This window comes from Ambystoma mexicanum, chromosome 10, assembly GCF_040938575.1.
Source record: "Ambystoma mexicanum isolate Mex_15411 chromosome 10, UKY_AmexF1_1, whole genome shotgun sequence".
Taxonomy (NCBI): domain Eukaryota; kingdom Metazoa; phylum Chordata; class Amphibia; order Caudata; family Ambystomatidae; genus Ambystoma; species Ambystoma mexicanum.
Genome location: NC_090932.1, coordinates 1,200,919,776 through 1,200,935,212, shown reverse-complemented (window position 1 = coordinate 1,200,935,212; position 15,437 = coordinate 1,200,919,776). Strand labels below are relative to the sequence as shown.

Here is a 15,437-nt window from a genome sequence, read left to right as displayed (position 1 = left end):
CTTACTATCCTCAAGAACCCTTCCACGACACCCGCCAAGAGGGACATGTACGAGAAGAAGTACTGAGTCCCTGATGCCGCCCCCTTGTGCCTCAGGGCCCAGCCCACGCCGGACTCTGTCGTCTCGGCAGCGGCCAAGAAGAAAGCAGCGGGTGCGGCGGCTGAGTCATCTCGGCGGCGGCGACGATTAAGGCAGCCAATGCCTTGGCGATCGTGGCCCGCTACGACAGGGAGCTCTGGTTCAAGATATCTCCCCTGCTAGACTTCCTACCTGACGACAGGAGGGTGGAGGCCCTACAAATTCTGCAGGAAGGCGAGGTGACGTCGGATCACGCCATAACAGTGGCAACGGACATTGCCGATACCGGATTTCGTCAGCTGGGCAACTGAGTTTGCCTCCGACGACGAGGATGGCTCAAGGCAACGGACTTTCGCCAGGACGTCCAGACCAGAGTATTGGCTATGCCGTTCGACGGCAACAACCTTTTTGGTAAGGCGGTGGACGAGTCGCTCCAGGCCATCAAGACCGACTCGGAGACGGCCCGGGCCCTAGGGGTACTTCAACAACGACGGTCCTTTCGGAGCTCCGGAGGCATACAGGGTGCCTCCAAGGGATCCAGCGGTGGCTCTTCCACATACCGCCAGGCGGCCCGCTCCTCTTCCCAGGAGGCCTACAGAGGTTGCGGCAAGCAAGGGGGATCCGCTGTCGTCGGCAAGGCCTCCTCCAAGCAAGACCGAAGCACCCCGGTGGGAGGCCAGCTGACGAAGTTCGACAGCGTGTGGGAGTCCATCTCCACCGACCGTTGTGTGCTGGACACCCTGGCCAACGGGCACTCGCTGGAATTCCAAAAGAAGTGCCCTCGCATTCCTCCCGTGGCCAGGAAGGAGAATCGCATCCCTCAACTGCTGTTGGAGGTAAGGGCGATGCTCAAAGGGGCCATCAAGCTTGTCCCCAAGAGGCTCCGGGGCTCCGGAGTGTACTCAAGGTACTTCCTCGTCAGAAAGAAGACAGGCGGTTGGCGCCCTATCCTGGACCTGCGTCGGTTAAACAAATGCATCAAGGCGCAGAAATTCAGGATGGTCACCCTCCAGCACTGGGACAGCTGGAGGAGGGCGACTTCCTATCGTCGTTGGACCTGGAGGATGCTTACTTCCACATCCCCATTCTAAAAGGACAGAGTTTCTCATGTTCGTAGTTCAGGGCCGCCACTACCAATTCAGAGCCGTCCCGTTCGGATTAAAGTCGGCACCCATGTTATTCACCAAGTGCCTGGCACCAGTGACGGCGTGGCTGCACCTGCAGGGGATCCACGTCTACCCCTACCTGGACGACTGGCTAATCGGGCAAGGACAAGAGAACTCGCCGTCAAACACACAGCGAGGACAGTCTGGCTGCTCACGGAACTGGGGTTCGCCATAAACTACCCCAAATCCCACCTGGTTCCGTCGCAAGTAGCACTGTTTCTGGGAGCAAAGCTCGATACAGTGGGGCAATTGGCCTCCCCGTAAGAGGAGAGGACGAAGACCATTCTGGGCAAGGTGCGGCGCCTGCTAGCCACGGACGTGGCCAGGGTGAGGTCCATCAAGTCCCTCCTCGGGATGATGTCCTCGTGCATCTATCTTGTACCCCTTTGCAGACTTCGGATGCGTCCGCTACAGGAATTCCTCGACGCCTGCTGGTTTCAGGTGACGGGCTGCTTCGAAGACAGGATCCCTTTCGACGAGGAGTTCCGTCGGGCGATCCTATGGTGCGGTACCCGTGCTCACCTCACTATAGGCACGGACTTTCAAACCCCGGCGTTTCAGGAGACGGTGACGACGGACGCCTCTCTTGAGGGTTGGGGGGCCCACACCGGAGATCTCCACACAAGAGGCCTTTGGCTCCCAGAGGAGAGGTTTCTCCACATCAACATTCTGGAGCTCCGAGCAGTGTTCTGGGCGCTCAAGTCGTTCCTTCCATCCCTCAAGGACAAAGTGGTGAGGATCTTCGCCGACAACACCACCATGATGTTCTACATACGGAAGCAGGGGGGCACCAGATCCCCAGCCCTATCCAAGGAGGCCCAGGATCTGTGGCACTAGGCCGTCGCCCAGGGGATGTTTCTGGTTCCCTTCCACTTGGCAGGAATAAAAAACACCATCGCCGACTCACTCAGCAGGGAGCTGCGCTCGTGCCACAGGTGGATCGGCTCTTCCAACGATGGGGCAAACCCCGGATCGACCTTTTCGCGACGGCGATGAACTCCCAAGTGCCAGAGGTTCGCCAGCAGGTTCCCGCAGCCGAGGAGCATGGGCGATGCTTTCTCGTTCCCCTGGGATGGCCTGTTTCTATACGTGTTCCCTCTGTTGCCATTGCTGCTCCGCCTCATCAACCAGCTCAAGAAGTCCAGGTGCAGAATGATCCTAATCGCACCGGCGTGGACGAGGCAGATCTGGTTCCCGGACCTTCTGGACTTGTCAAAGTCCCCACCAGTCAAGCTTCCGGCAGACGCGGATCTTCTCTCCAGAGAAGGAGGTGCCATTCTCCATCACGACCCACAGTCGCTGAACTTGCAGGCCTGGCTCCTGCAGCACTAGAGTTTGGAGGGTACGATATCCTGGCTGACTGCAGAGAGGTTCTTGCAAAAGCCGGGGCGTCCTCAAGTGTTACGGTCATAAGTGGAAGAGGTTCTCTGTCTGGTGCCGTGCACAGAAGATTAACCCTCTGCGGATTACGGCCCCTCAAGTACTGCCATACCTACTGTCGCTGGCCAAAGCTGGACTAGCTCTCGCCTCCATCAAAATACATCTGGCTGCCAACTCCTGATATACCAGGACTACGGGACGGGCGTCCTTGTGGTCTCATCGCCTGGTGAAGGAATTTATGAAGGGACTTTTCCGATCGTTCCCGCCGGTGAGGGCTCCTGCCCCGGCATGGGAGCTTAATGTGGTGCTGACCAGGCTCATGGGGGCCCCATTCGAGCCTATGCATCCGGCGCCTTTGAAGTTCCTGTCAAAGAAGACAGCGTTCCTCGTGGCCATCACCTCCGCACGACGAGTGGGAGAGATCCAGGCCCTATCATGCAAGCCTCCATACTTGACTTTTCATGACACGATGGTGGTGCTGAGCACGCACCCCTCCTTCATGCCCAAGGTGCCGTCGGACTTCCACCTCAACGAGCCCTTGGTGTTACCAGTTTTCTTCCCTTCGCCTTCGACGCCGGCCGAGAGGACTTTGCACTCGCTGGATGTAGCTAGAGCGCTGAAGTTCTACGTGGACCGCACGAAGAGTTTTCGGAAGACGTCACAACTGTTCGTGAACTTGGGGTCTGTGAATCAAGGGAAGGCTCTCTCGAAGACTTCCATTTCCAGATGGCTCTCCGGCTGCATCATGCACTGTCACCGGTTGGCAAACCGACCGCTGCCTGGCCGTCCGAGTCCATTCGACCAGAGCGATCGCTGCTACCACGGCGTTCCTGTCTGGTGTGCCCCTGCTGAACATCTGCAGGGCTGCTACGTGGAGGTCGACGCACACCTTCACAAGATTCTACTGCGTCGATCGGGACTCCAAGGAGGAGTCCAGGGTCGGCCAAGCAGTGCTGTGCAACCTGTTCGCCTAAGTGAGCCTGGTGAGGAGGTAAGAATTGCTTAATGTTGAGTTTTGGATGTAATGCTTAATGTTGAGCCTTTGCCACCTCCCTTGGTTGTGCATGTGTATACTGTTATGTATTCTCTTATTCATGAGCATGTGAATCCATGCCAGACCCCATGCTGGAGAAGGAACAAGTTACTTACCTGTAACTGTTGTTCTCCAGCATGGGTCTGGCATGGATTCACATGCGAACCCTCCCGCCTACCCCTCTGCGGCTCTTCACTTGGTCATATTGCCACTTTGCGTGCTACCAAATCTGAGGATGGCTGCCGGAGGTGGGGCTTAGGGAGAGGGCAGTCATTGGCTGGGGGCAGTATGACCCAGAGATCAGTGATTGGTTACTACTAAGAGACAGATCAGAAAGGAAACTGATACGTATTTTTTCTTTACTGAGGATTCCCAGCCTGACGACGGGGAATATTCATGAGCATGTGAATCCTTGCCAGACCCATGCTGGAGAACAGTTACAGGTAAGTAACTTGTTACAACTGATGTTGAATTGGGACTAAAGATTAACTGCACTGCCTGTTTCCTTCCCCTCTAGGTTGTTAACGTATTGCGTGTAGTCATACCTTTAGACCCCCTGGTCTTGTATATATATTGTATTGGAGTGTGATGTATTGGTTTACTTAGTGTTACTGTGATTCTTTGCTATAGTCTGTGTTACAAAGGCCTTGTAATAAATGTTTCTATATTTTTAATATAACACCTGTCTGGAGTAATTTGTAAGCGTCCTTGCTCTCTGTGCTCATTGAGGTCCTTCAGTCAACCTCACCCCTCCGGAGACTTAGTCTTGACCGCCTGCCATAGCTACCCTGATTGGTCTGGCTAGTCCAGAGGTTACCCTGCTCCAAGAAACTAGGTTGGCCTTCTAAACCTCTGCCCCTCCTGGACAGAGTTCAGAAATCTTTTTTATTTTTTTTAAAAAATTTTTATTGAATTTCACAACATGTCAAAAGGAAAAAACATTACCCCCCCAGGCCCCCCTCCCTCCCAGTCTTCCCTCCCCCCTGAGGTAACGAGCAAACCGTTCCTTAATCGCCTTCCTTCCGGGTAGTTACTTCACTTTCATTGTAGATCTAGCAGTCTCGAGCGTTGTGGGCACCACATCACCCTAAAGTCATCTTTAAGAAAAGTAATTATTTCCCCCCAATCCGCGGTGAAGTTATGGACCTTATTGTCCATGGCATACTTTGCACATTCCAAAGCTGCTATTTCCCAAATCTTCCAAACCCAATCTAAAGGCTTTTCCACCTCTGAGCTATTAACATCAAAGCCGCCAGTGTTGGTATCAGTGTCGCTTTCTCTCTCCCTCTGGTTTCCCCCACCCCCGTCGATCCCCTGATGCCTAGGATGATCTGTACAGGCGTACTTTCATCTCCCGGGCCAAAGGCTTGCTCCTGTGACTTCTGGACTTCTCCCCAGAAATGTTCCATCTTTGGGCATTACCACCACATGTTCCGCTGTCCCCACCAAGCCTCAGCCCATCCGGCATTTCCCTGATGTTGCCTGGAACATTTTATGGAGTCGAGCTGGGGTATAATGCCACCCGAGTAATATCTTATACCACGCCTCTTGCAACTGGGAAGCTTTGGCCAGTTTAGGTATTTTCCTCCATAGCCTCTCCCACTCTGCCCTGCTGATTTCCCTCCCTAGGACCCTTTCCCATCTCTGCATATATGCTCATTGACAGCCTGTATTTGTGCAGTCCAAAATCTTAGATATTGAAAATGAGGACAGTAGAAAACTTTCGAATTTCGTTGGCTCGCTAGTAGCCGCCATTTTAACCCTTGGATGTAATATCCAATGTCGTATCTGTGCGTACCTTGATCTTTCCCCCTCTTGAATTGCAAATTCCCGTTTACAGTCTTCAAACGACATTACCTTCCCTCCCCGGAACATATCGCACAGCTTTCTGCAGCCTCCCTCCTGCCATCTCGTGAAAGCCCCCTTCTCCAACCCCGGTGTAAAGTCCTCATTGTCAAAGATAGGAGTGAAGGGCGATGGAAACGTGGTTATTCCCTTGGGTCCAGCCAATTTATCCCAGGTGTCTGCCATGAGTTTAGTAATGGAACTCTCGTAAAGATGCCGGGGTCTGTAATTTACAGAAATACTTCTTAACAGGGTGCATAGAAATTTGACAGAATCGCCCCATCCTATGCTAACTTCTGTGGCTTCCTCTCCAGGCTGGATACTGTCCAAGACTTAATGTATCCTCTTCAAAGCAGTCACGAGTAGTACACCTGCATATTTGGCGGCTAAGCTCTATATATTTGGTGGCATATGCTGCTCCGGCAGCCAGCGGACCAACTAGCGGGAATCAAAATGTGTCAGCCAAGAGAAGGCCCACAAACGATCCCTCTAGTCACAAACCCACCAGACCTCGATCCCAGTATCTGTTTGGAATGCCCCCACAATTCTTTATTTTTCGCAAATCTCTCAAAGTGGCTTTTTCAACACCTGACCAAAGACTAATGCCTATAGATGCACAGACAGCACTACTCTTAAATGCCAACCCAAACACTGGCTGCCAATGCCCTGTACAGCGCTCTGCTGCTCTCTAGCTAGTTCCATGCTTTAAACAATAAAATCTCTTTCTTCCTTTTTAACGTTGCTGAAATGTACTTTCTGCCTTCCTTATGCGATAAGGGGATGATTTTTACTACTATTCTATCAGAAATTATTCATTTTGCAAGGGGGTACATGAAAGGTATCACTGTTCACTTTTCTTAATCTGTTTAGTCCTTCACCCTTTTTTGAGGGTGGTACCGGTTCCATTACTAAATAGATTAAGAGCACTGAGCGGTGATTACTTTATATGTACCGCTCCCAGGATTGGTTTCTGAGAGAATGCTAGTCATAATCAGAATGGTGGTACAGTTTAGGTGCATCCCTCAATGTTTTTATTTATTTTCTAAATGGCTTTTCTACAAGATTGAACACTTTTTGAGCATTGATTAAAAGCATCATGGAGCCCCACCCTTCTCTTTACCATAGAGGAATTTATTTTGATTTAGTCACTAAGCAAACCTGCTGCCTTTTTGAGCATCTGATGACTGTAATGACTAGTTCAATATTATAGCAAATGTTTTCAGGTTTAATTGCAGATTAGAATGTTCAGTCAATACGGTTCTTGATATGTAATGTTATCTTTGCAAACGCAAGCTCACCAGTATACCTTTCTTCATGTTTAGGGAATGGCATCACTATCTGGCAACAAATGTCAAGGGCGGTGACTTAAGTACAGGATTTGTCCAGTCAGATTATGTTGGTGCTGGGCCTCCAAAAGGAACAGGTCAGTATGTTTTTCATATTGGCTCATAATTCATCTTGACTAAATAAATCCATCTAATATTTTATGCTGAAATATACACTATGCTAGGGCATGTTTTAATAGCATGCCTCTACTACAAAAAAAACACAATATCCGAATGGTGAATGATACTGCCATATATGGTGTATGATAACTAGTTAATGAAAATGTTTTTTAAATAGGAATAAAGTGTAACATGGTTGTGTTGAAAAAGAGTGCAATTAAATGATTACTTCCTTGCTGGAGTACAGGGATGAGCAGGGCATCTAGGCTCTTAAACACACACTGCTACTTGAACTGCAGTGATCACAATCACAAAGGTGAAACAGGCACAATGTGAATAGAATGCACTCACTCCTTCACCTCTATAAAGCAGTATGGGCCGATGGCAGGCTATACTCTTCAGTAGAGTGTGAGCCGGCATGGAAGCATCCAAGACAATAGTATAGTAAGTACCAAAACAAGCAGTGGTAAAAACTGCAAGCAACTACCCATTCATAAAGTCACTTGCCACCTCAATTCTATACATACACAGCACACCACGTATTACATGCCAAGAGTCCAATATCACAAGCCAATGATTAGTGGGAAGTGCAACTTTTGCACTCTGCATACACGCACACATTTCTTACTCCCTAATAATCAATTATCACTAGACAATGACTAGTGGCGAGTGCTCATTTTGCACACTAACATTTGAGCTTCTATAAAAAATAGAACTTAAAACTAAAAGAAGAAACTAATTAAACTAAAAGGACAAACTATTGCTGACATGGTCAGTCACCCCTATAACAAGATACAAAGAGATTGCAGACTTTGGGGAAAAAAGGCACTGGGCATTGAAGAATGGGAGTCTGCAGGTAAATGGTCTTGTATAGCAGTCAGAAAGGTTCGAGAATGTCTTAAAGGAATAGAATGAGGTCTTAAATGTCACTAGGGCCAATACAACGAGGATGTAGGGACAGAACCATTGATTTTAACTTTTTATTTTATTTTATTTTTTTTTATTTTTTTGCAACCACCGCATGAACGAGTTTGCAGTGCTCAGTGTGGTTGATTTGCATACAGCCAAAGAAGCCTCTTTTGGTACTTGGGGTGCTGTGCAGAACAGTGAGTCTGTGTTCTGCCTTTTCCCAGGCCTCAAGGAAAATTGCAGGGCTTGCCACCACAGGCAGAGTCCTGAGCACCAGTGTCCAGCAACATTCTGGCTTTTTCTGCAGTGTTTTGTTTAAAATGTTTAACCGAAGCAGGTAGGGAGAGGGTCTATACCCTCCTTGAAGGTCCTTGTTTTCACCCAATGGATGGGTACTTTGGGCAGCCTTTACCCCAACAAAGTTGCAGTGAAGTACTGTTCAGATTTTTCCAACAAGATTACTGAATCTTCTTCACCCAAAGATGATTCCATTAAGGGGAGGGGTCTCATTCCAAGCCTGCTGTTAGGCGGGGGGGGGGGTTTCAATCCTTCCTGGTACCTGGTAATTTCATCTCCCAGTGTGCCTTGTCTGCAGGAAGTTGGTGAGGTTCTCCAGTAGGAAACGGGAGGGCTAGCAATTCTAAGATGGGTGGCCCCTTGTGAATATTCCCCTCCCAGCTGATTTGTCCTTTCCCTTATTACCATATCTGCCTCTTATCAAACTAGCTCCCTGGTGTGATTTTCCCATTATTTGGCATTTTATATAATTTGGCATTTTATATAGCGCTACAAACCCTCGGGTATCTAAGCGCTGCTTATTATTACCCACGGTGTGTGGTGCTCATTTATTGTCCTCGGAAGGATGAAGGGCTGAGTTTGGCCTTGCTGGGTTTTGAACCTGCGTTAGCAGGCTCTGCACAGATGTCGAAGCGAGCGCTCTACTCGCTGTGCCACTTGACCGGCTATTATGTTTCAGAAACCTCTTTGAAGTACCAATCTCACAAAACACCCCTAGAGGTGGTATTTCCAATTTTCTAGGGAAGTTGTCAGATTCCCAGCAGTGAACAAACGGCTTCTTGGCTAAGTAGCCATCTGTTGTGAGTGGAACACCGATGGCCAGGTACAATACGCAAATGGTTCTACAACTCACATTGGAAACTCAGTTGATAATGCATTTCCCATATGAACACTATATCTAACACACATAGCTTACGTTTATATTTAATCAGTGGACTGCCACTGGAGGTAAGGAGGAGATTCACTTCAATGTATTCGGAAACCTTTATGCTAGTACTTTTAACTGCAGCCTATGGCTATTGGAATAGATTTTGATTGTAGTAGGCTACTTAGGAAAGCACATGTCACTCTGTAGCTTCCATGTTGCCAATTCGCATAGCAGCTGCTGGTGTGTTAGTAGGCATAGCCCAGCAGAAGTATGAATATTATGCTGGCCCCTTCCCTTCATACTGATGGGAGTCTGTCCCACTGGAACGGGACCAGATCCATTTGCATAGCAAGAAAAACAACTTTCCCTTGGAAATTGCTATATGCAAGGGCGTTCCTGGATGTGCTCTCCTATGCTGACTCTTCACGCTGGCCTTGGCCGTCGGACCTTTTTACCACTCAACGGGGCTGGGTGACTATGCACTGCTGGAGATTTTTCTTTTGTTGCTTCAGCTTCCTTTCATAAAAGAATCTACTTTTACAATTCTTTGCACTATTTCACCACCAGCTTCGCCCCCATACCTTCTTCATATGCCTGTGATAACAGGATTTGCCTCCTGCCTCAGGAAATTTCCATCCTCTACCACACAGTCTGTTGGCGGTGTCTGGGCCCCAACCACGTTTGCAGCTTCTCTGCGACATATTTGGGTCTTTGGCTCCCACGTATTAGAATTAAGTCAACCTGGGGGCATGCTCACCGGGGTCTTTTGTGGCAGCCCGATTGACATTCTGCTATTTAGCAGCACAGGGATGAGTACCCATAGCCTGCAATTACTTTCATGCCATTCATGGCTCATTCTAAGATGTGCACTAAAGTTGTCCAAGCATGGTTTGTTCCAGAAAGCCTGTCAGACATGTCTGGACATAGCATATTGAGCTCAAATATGATTTGCATGCAACAAAATCTCATCCTTTCGGATAAAAGAAGAGAATTTGCACAATTGTTGCATCTGGGGGTTCAGATCAGTTCAGGGCATTTTTATAGGTATTTGGACATTTTCCTTTGTTTTATATAAGGTCTGTACAACCTTCTGCCAGTATATATTCCATGCCCAGACATTACTCATAAATATAGCCCTAGAGCTAGAATCACTTGCGCTCAATTCTAGGAATCCTGCTCTGTGAAGAGAACGGGGACTGGCATCCATGGTGGTTCCAGCTAGGTGAAGGCAGATTAGGGTAAACTTGTATTCTGATGTTTGTGAATCTGCTTAGAATCACATACGATGCATATAGTACAATATCGAGTGGTAATCGCAGAGTATTGCATCTTTTATTTTTGAAGAATGAAAAGGGACGTCGACCTAGGTGTGTCTGTATCACTATCGTGACATGTTGTGTACCAAAGATTCATCACACGTCGAGGTCCCCCAGATTGTTTTTTTCCGCCATTCTAGTTGGTCGCTTTCATGCAGAACTTGTGTTAACGAGATTATTGCCGTTCCACGCATCTTTGATGCATCCATTGACTAATTCTTCGACTACATTGTTTGGAAAAACAACTCGACAGCTGTCATCAGTCTTTGCCTTCAGACTTTGACCTTACGGTAGGGAGACCTTTTCTTGACACTTGGAGAATGCTTTTCTTTCTCCAGCATGGGGACTGGCATGGATTCACATGCTCATGAATATCCCTGTTGTCAGGTTGGGAATCCTCGGTAAAAGAAAAATCAAGTTTTTTAAAATTTCTGAACTGTCTTTCTCATACAAACCAATCGCTGAGCTCTGGGCCATACTGCCCCCGTCCAATGACTGCCCTCTACCTAAGACCCTCCTCTGGCAGCCATCTTCAGATTTTTACCGCACGTTCAAGTGTTGGGAGTCCTTGTGCTTCGCTCTCTGAGCTTTTGCTGCCAGTTAAACTTTAATTTCAAATGGATTGTGGCCTCCCACGTAATCCTCATCTTAAGAGATATCCTTACTTTCAGTTTGCTGCTTGGGAACATTTTTTTCTTCTCTCCACCAGAGGGAGCTCCTCTCGAGGCCGCGGTGTCTGTCCCTCGGCGGCATCCGTCGATCACCGACGTCATCCACTCTATAAGAGGCTTCAGCGCTCCCGTTGGCTTCAGTTCCGTTTTTCCGTTAGCTTCGCTTCGGATCGTTTCAAACGGCGCTTCAATTTTTTGTGGAAAAAAAGCTGTCGTTTTCTTCGAGCCCTTCCACACGGAAAGCCGTGATTTAAAAAATGCCTGAGATGTGGAAAGAAAATGTCTTTGACTGATCCATACAAGAATTGTCTTTGGTGCCTCGGTTCCGACCACCGAATCGAAGACTGTGATTCGTGCCAGTCGATGACCCATAAGGCCTTGAAAGAACGTAGAGGTAAACTGGCGATGGGTGAGGGTTCATCGAAGTCTACTCCGGAGGCGAAAGACTCAGCCAAGTCTTCGAAAAAAATATTGTAAAAAACATAGGTCGAGGAGTAGATCGAGAGTCTTCGTCATCCAAAAAGACAAAGAAAAGGCAGCATCGATCTCCCTCATCCTCCTCGGCGTCTTCGGAGGAGGTGATGGCATGCCCATCAAAGCATGACTCCCCGAGTAAATGGGAAGCTTTTCGAGATTCCATGCTAAACATTTTTGAGAACGCGGCTCAGACCCCCTCAAAAAAGCCTAAAGAAGACCATGCCCCTACTCACGAAAAATGTGACGGAGGAAGGTCCAAAACAAGAAAAGCTGATAAAGTCGTTGAGGGTGTCATCGAGGGACTCTACTCGATCACCTTGTGAAAAAGACCTTTCGGTGCATAAATCGAAGGTAGAGGGAAACAAAATGGCGTCGAAACATCATACGCCATCTAAGTCGACATCGACACCATCTAAGACTTCGAAGCACCTCGAGTCGACAACTCCTTCAAAGGAAGCTACGTCGAGTTCACGATCGATAACTTCGAAAGCTCATTTGACAGTTTCCACAACTCCCTCGACGATTACATCAAGGTCATTGAAGGTCCCCTCGACGACGTCGAAGGCTGTGATTATGACATTGGCGCCATCAACGTTTATGTCGACGCCCAAGCCTTTAATAAGGGAAAAACCCACATTACCAGAAAAGGTTTTTCAACCTGAGAGTCAACATGATTTTTTCAGGACCATGTCATCCATCTATGAGGGAGAATCATCAGAAGAGGAAGAAGTCACCTCTGCTGGTGTTAAATTTGGCACAAGATCTGTTCCAGAGGAATTAATCCTCAATCAAAAATTCAAGATCTACAAGAATGTCTACAAACAGCAAGTGGTCTGGACACTTCCCCAGAGTACGAATTTGACAAACCAGACCCATCGGAACAGGCTTATGCGGGTTACAGAAAACTCTGAATAGAGTTGCAGAATTTATGGGGTGGGGTAGAAGTTCACCAGTCTATCAGGATGATGACATGACTGTGATATACAATCAGGAACACCTCAACACCCCATTCTCCCTTTTCACATTGCCTTTCAGAGAAGAGTTAATTCTGCATGGGAACACCCTGAAGCAATACTTGATAGAAATGTGTGTCGAAATATAGACCCTGCAATTCTGATCCAGAATACCTGAGCAAACGCCCAACTCCGGAAAGTCTGGTAATTCCAAGCAGCCACTTCCACAATAAATGCTGCATACCCTACAATCCTTCCAGATAGGGACGATAAAAAGGTGGATGCATGGTCTAGGAAGATTTTTACAACCGGGAATATGGCTTTGAAGTCTACTAATGGAACCTGTACCTTGGCAAGGTTCACATATACCCTGTGGGACTGCATGTCAGCGGCAGCTGAACACATCCCAGAAGCTGAAGAGCTTGATGGCTTTCTGGCCATTATAAGGGCTGCAAATTAACAAGGGGGGTCCTGGGAGTCCCTCTGCCAGACATTAGTCCTGGTTACGAGAGACTTACCCAGAGTCTTTGCCTAGCATTTCGGTGCTGGACTGCCCCAGGGCAGGACAAAGACTGATATGTTTAGGATATTTCTTCTCTGTGAAAGATAGTGAGCTAAAGACTCTGGGTAAGTCTCTCGCAACCAGGACTAATGTCTGGCAGAGGGACTCCCAGGACCCCCCCTTTTTAATTTGCATTATAAGGGATGGAAAGGAGGATTCGGGAGAATGCCTTCAATCAGGTTTGGACACAGCTGGCAGTATCGGTAGGTCCATGGCAACTAGCACAGTGCTACGTAGATTTGCATGGCTAAGAAAGTCTGGTTTTGCTCCGGATGTGCAATCCAGGCTTCTTAATATGCCCTTTGACGGCTCAAAGTTGTTTGGCAGCAAGACGGATGAAAGTTTGGAGAAGCTGCAGACCTCCAAAGCAGCAGCAAAGTCTCTCAGTGCTGCTGTAAGACAACCTCAGCAACTCCCCTAAACAGGCTCATCTTCCTGGAGGGGTCGTCCTTTTTGTTATTCCTCAATTGGAAGAGGAAGAGGGCAGGCCAGTCAGAGGTCAAAGGAAATTTCCTCGGGGCGAGGAAAAGGTGCTAGATCTGCCCCAGCAGAGGCATCTGTACCTTCTGCCACTGCTGCAGCTGCCGCAAAACCACTGAGGTTTTGACCCACAAGACCCCATTGGGAGGAAGAATCTCACAACATCTAGAAGCATGGCAGGGCATTACTTCAGATGCTTGGGCGCTGGAAACAGTATCCGAAGGCTTACTGCCTTCCTTTTCTAAAGAAACCTCACAATCACCCTCCAGGATACAACTCTGTCAAACATCCAGATCCGCTCCTGTTGCAGGAAGTCTTAACCCTGCTACAGAAAGGTGCAATAGAACATGTACATTTAGCGGAGAGGAAGAAGGGTTGGTATTACCCATATTTCCTCATCCCAAAGGACGACGGAGGACTGAGACCCATTTTGGACTTGAGAAACTTGAAAAAGTTCCTAAGGAAGGACAAGTTCAAGATGGCCACACTTTCTCAGATCCTTCAGGCTCCAACTCCAGGATTGGTTGGTATCATTGGACCTTCAGGATGCTTGCTGTCATGTGATGTGCCAATCCATCTCAAGAACAGAAAGTACCTAAGGCTTGCAATTGGCAATTCTCACTATCAGTTTTGAGTTCTGCCATTCGGGTTAACCTCCGCCCCAAGAGTTTTCACCAAGTTGATGGCGGTAGTGGCAGCGAGTATCAGGGGGGGGGATTCATGTCTACCCCTATCTGGACGATTGGATTATCAGGGCACGTTAAAGCCCAGGATCATCTGTCCAAGACTTGTCACTTCCTTCACAAACTAGGGTTTTCTCTGAATTTAAAAAAAGTCAAACATGATACCTTCACAGAAACTCCAGTTTATCGGAGCAATCTTGGATACTTGCTCAGGCAAAGCCTCGCCTCCCGAAGAGGGAGCTCACCACATTCTGCAGATGGTAACAAAATTGCAGAATGCCCGGTATCTTCCGGCCTTCGATTTTCTCAGGTTGCTCGGTCTGATAGCATCCTGCATTTTTCTGGTGCCAGAAGCCAGATTCAGAATGAGATCCCTTCAATGGGCTCTCCGAACTCAATGGTCCCAATTCTCAGGGGAAATGTCAGATCTGTTGCATGTTCCAGTCAAAGTAGCACAGGATCTACAATGGTGGGCTTGCAGACATCATTTCCTCGGAGGACAATCTTTTTGGCAACCATGGCCGGAGATAACAGTAGTGACGGACGCTTCACTCACGGGGTGAGGAGCCCATACCAACGATCTGACAATCAGCGGTCGTTGGGCTCCATCGGAGTCCAACCTACACATCAACCTTTTGGAGTTGAGGGCAATCAGACTAGCGCTGAAAGCCTTCCTGCCTTCTGTACGGGGGAAGAATGTTCTGATAATGGCGGACAACACAATGGCCATGTACTATCTCAACAAGAGAGGAGGAGTGGGGTCACTGCCTCTGTGCAGAGAGGCAATGCAACTCTGGTTCTGGGCAATACAAGAAGGGATCTCTCGATCGGCAATTCATCTAGCCAGAGAGAAAAACACAGCAGCGGACGCTCTGAGCAGGCGGAGCACAGTCTCCCACGAGTCGGAGATAGCTCAGGAAGTCATTCAAGCCATCTTCACCCTTTGGGGAACCCCTCAAGTGGATCTGTTTGCGATCAGTACCAACCGGAAGTGCGAGCAGTACTGCTCAAGGGAATTTCTCCCGAGAGGAGCTCTAGGGGACGCGTTTGTGGTGGACTGGGAGTTTCCACTCCTGTATGCATTCCCTCCAGTCCCTGTGATCCCTCAAGTAATCAGAAGGTTGAAAGTTCAGGAAAACCGTGATCCTAATTGCCCCGGATTGGGCCAGGAGAACGTGGTACCAGGACCTTCTGGACATGTCCATCTGCCCTCCAATACGTCTTCCAAGAAGAGAGGATCTTCTCTCGCGAGAGGAAGGTCATGTTCTCCATCC

At 48.4% G+C, this 15,437-nt stretch overlaps 1 protein-coding gene across 2 annotated transcripts in view; it reads left to right on the top strand.

Annotated features, from left to right (window-relative positions):
• The window catches only part of PEBP1 (phosphatidylethanolamine binding protein 1), a 461,575-nt gene that overhangs the window by 229,617 nt on the left and 216,521 nt on the right, over positions 1-15,437 (top strand). For both annotated transcript variants that reach the window (XM_069619193.1, XM_069619194.1), the window contains exon 3: positions 6,825-6,925. In XM_069619193.1, the coding sequence (XP_069475294.1) occupies positions 6,825-6,925 (101 nt within the window). The remainder of the gene's footprint in view (positions 1-6,824; positions 6,926-15,437) is intronic.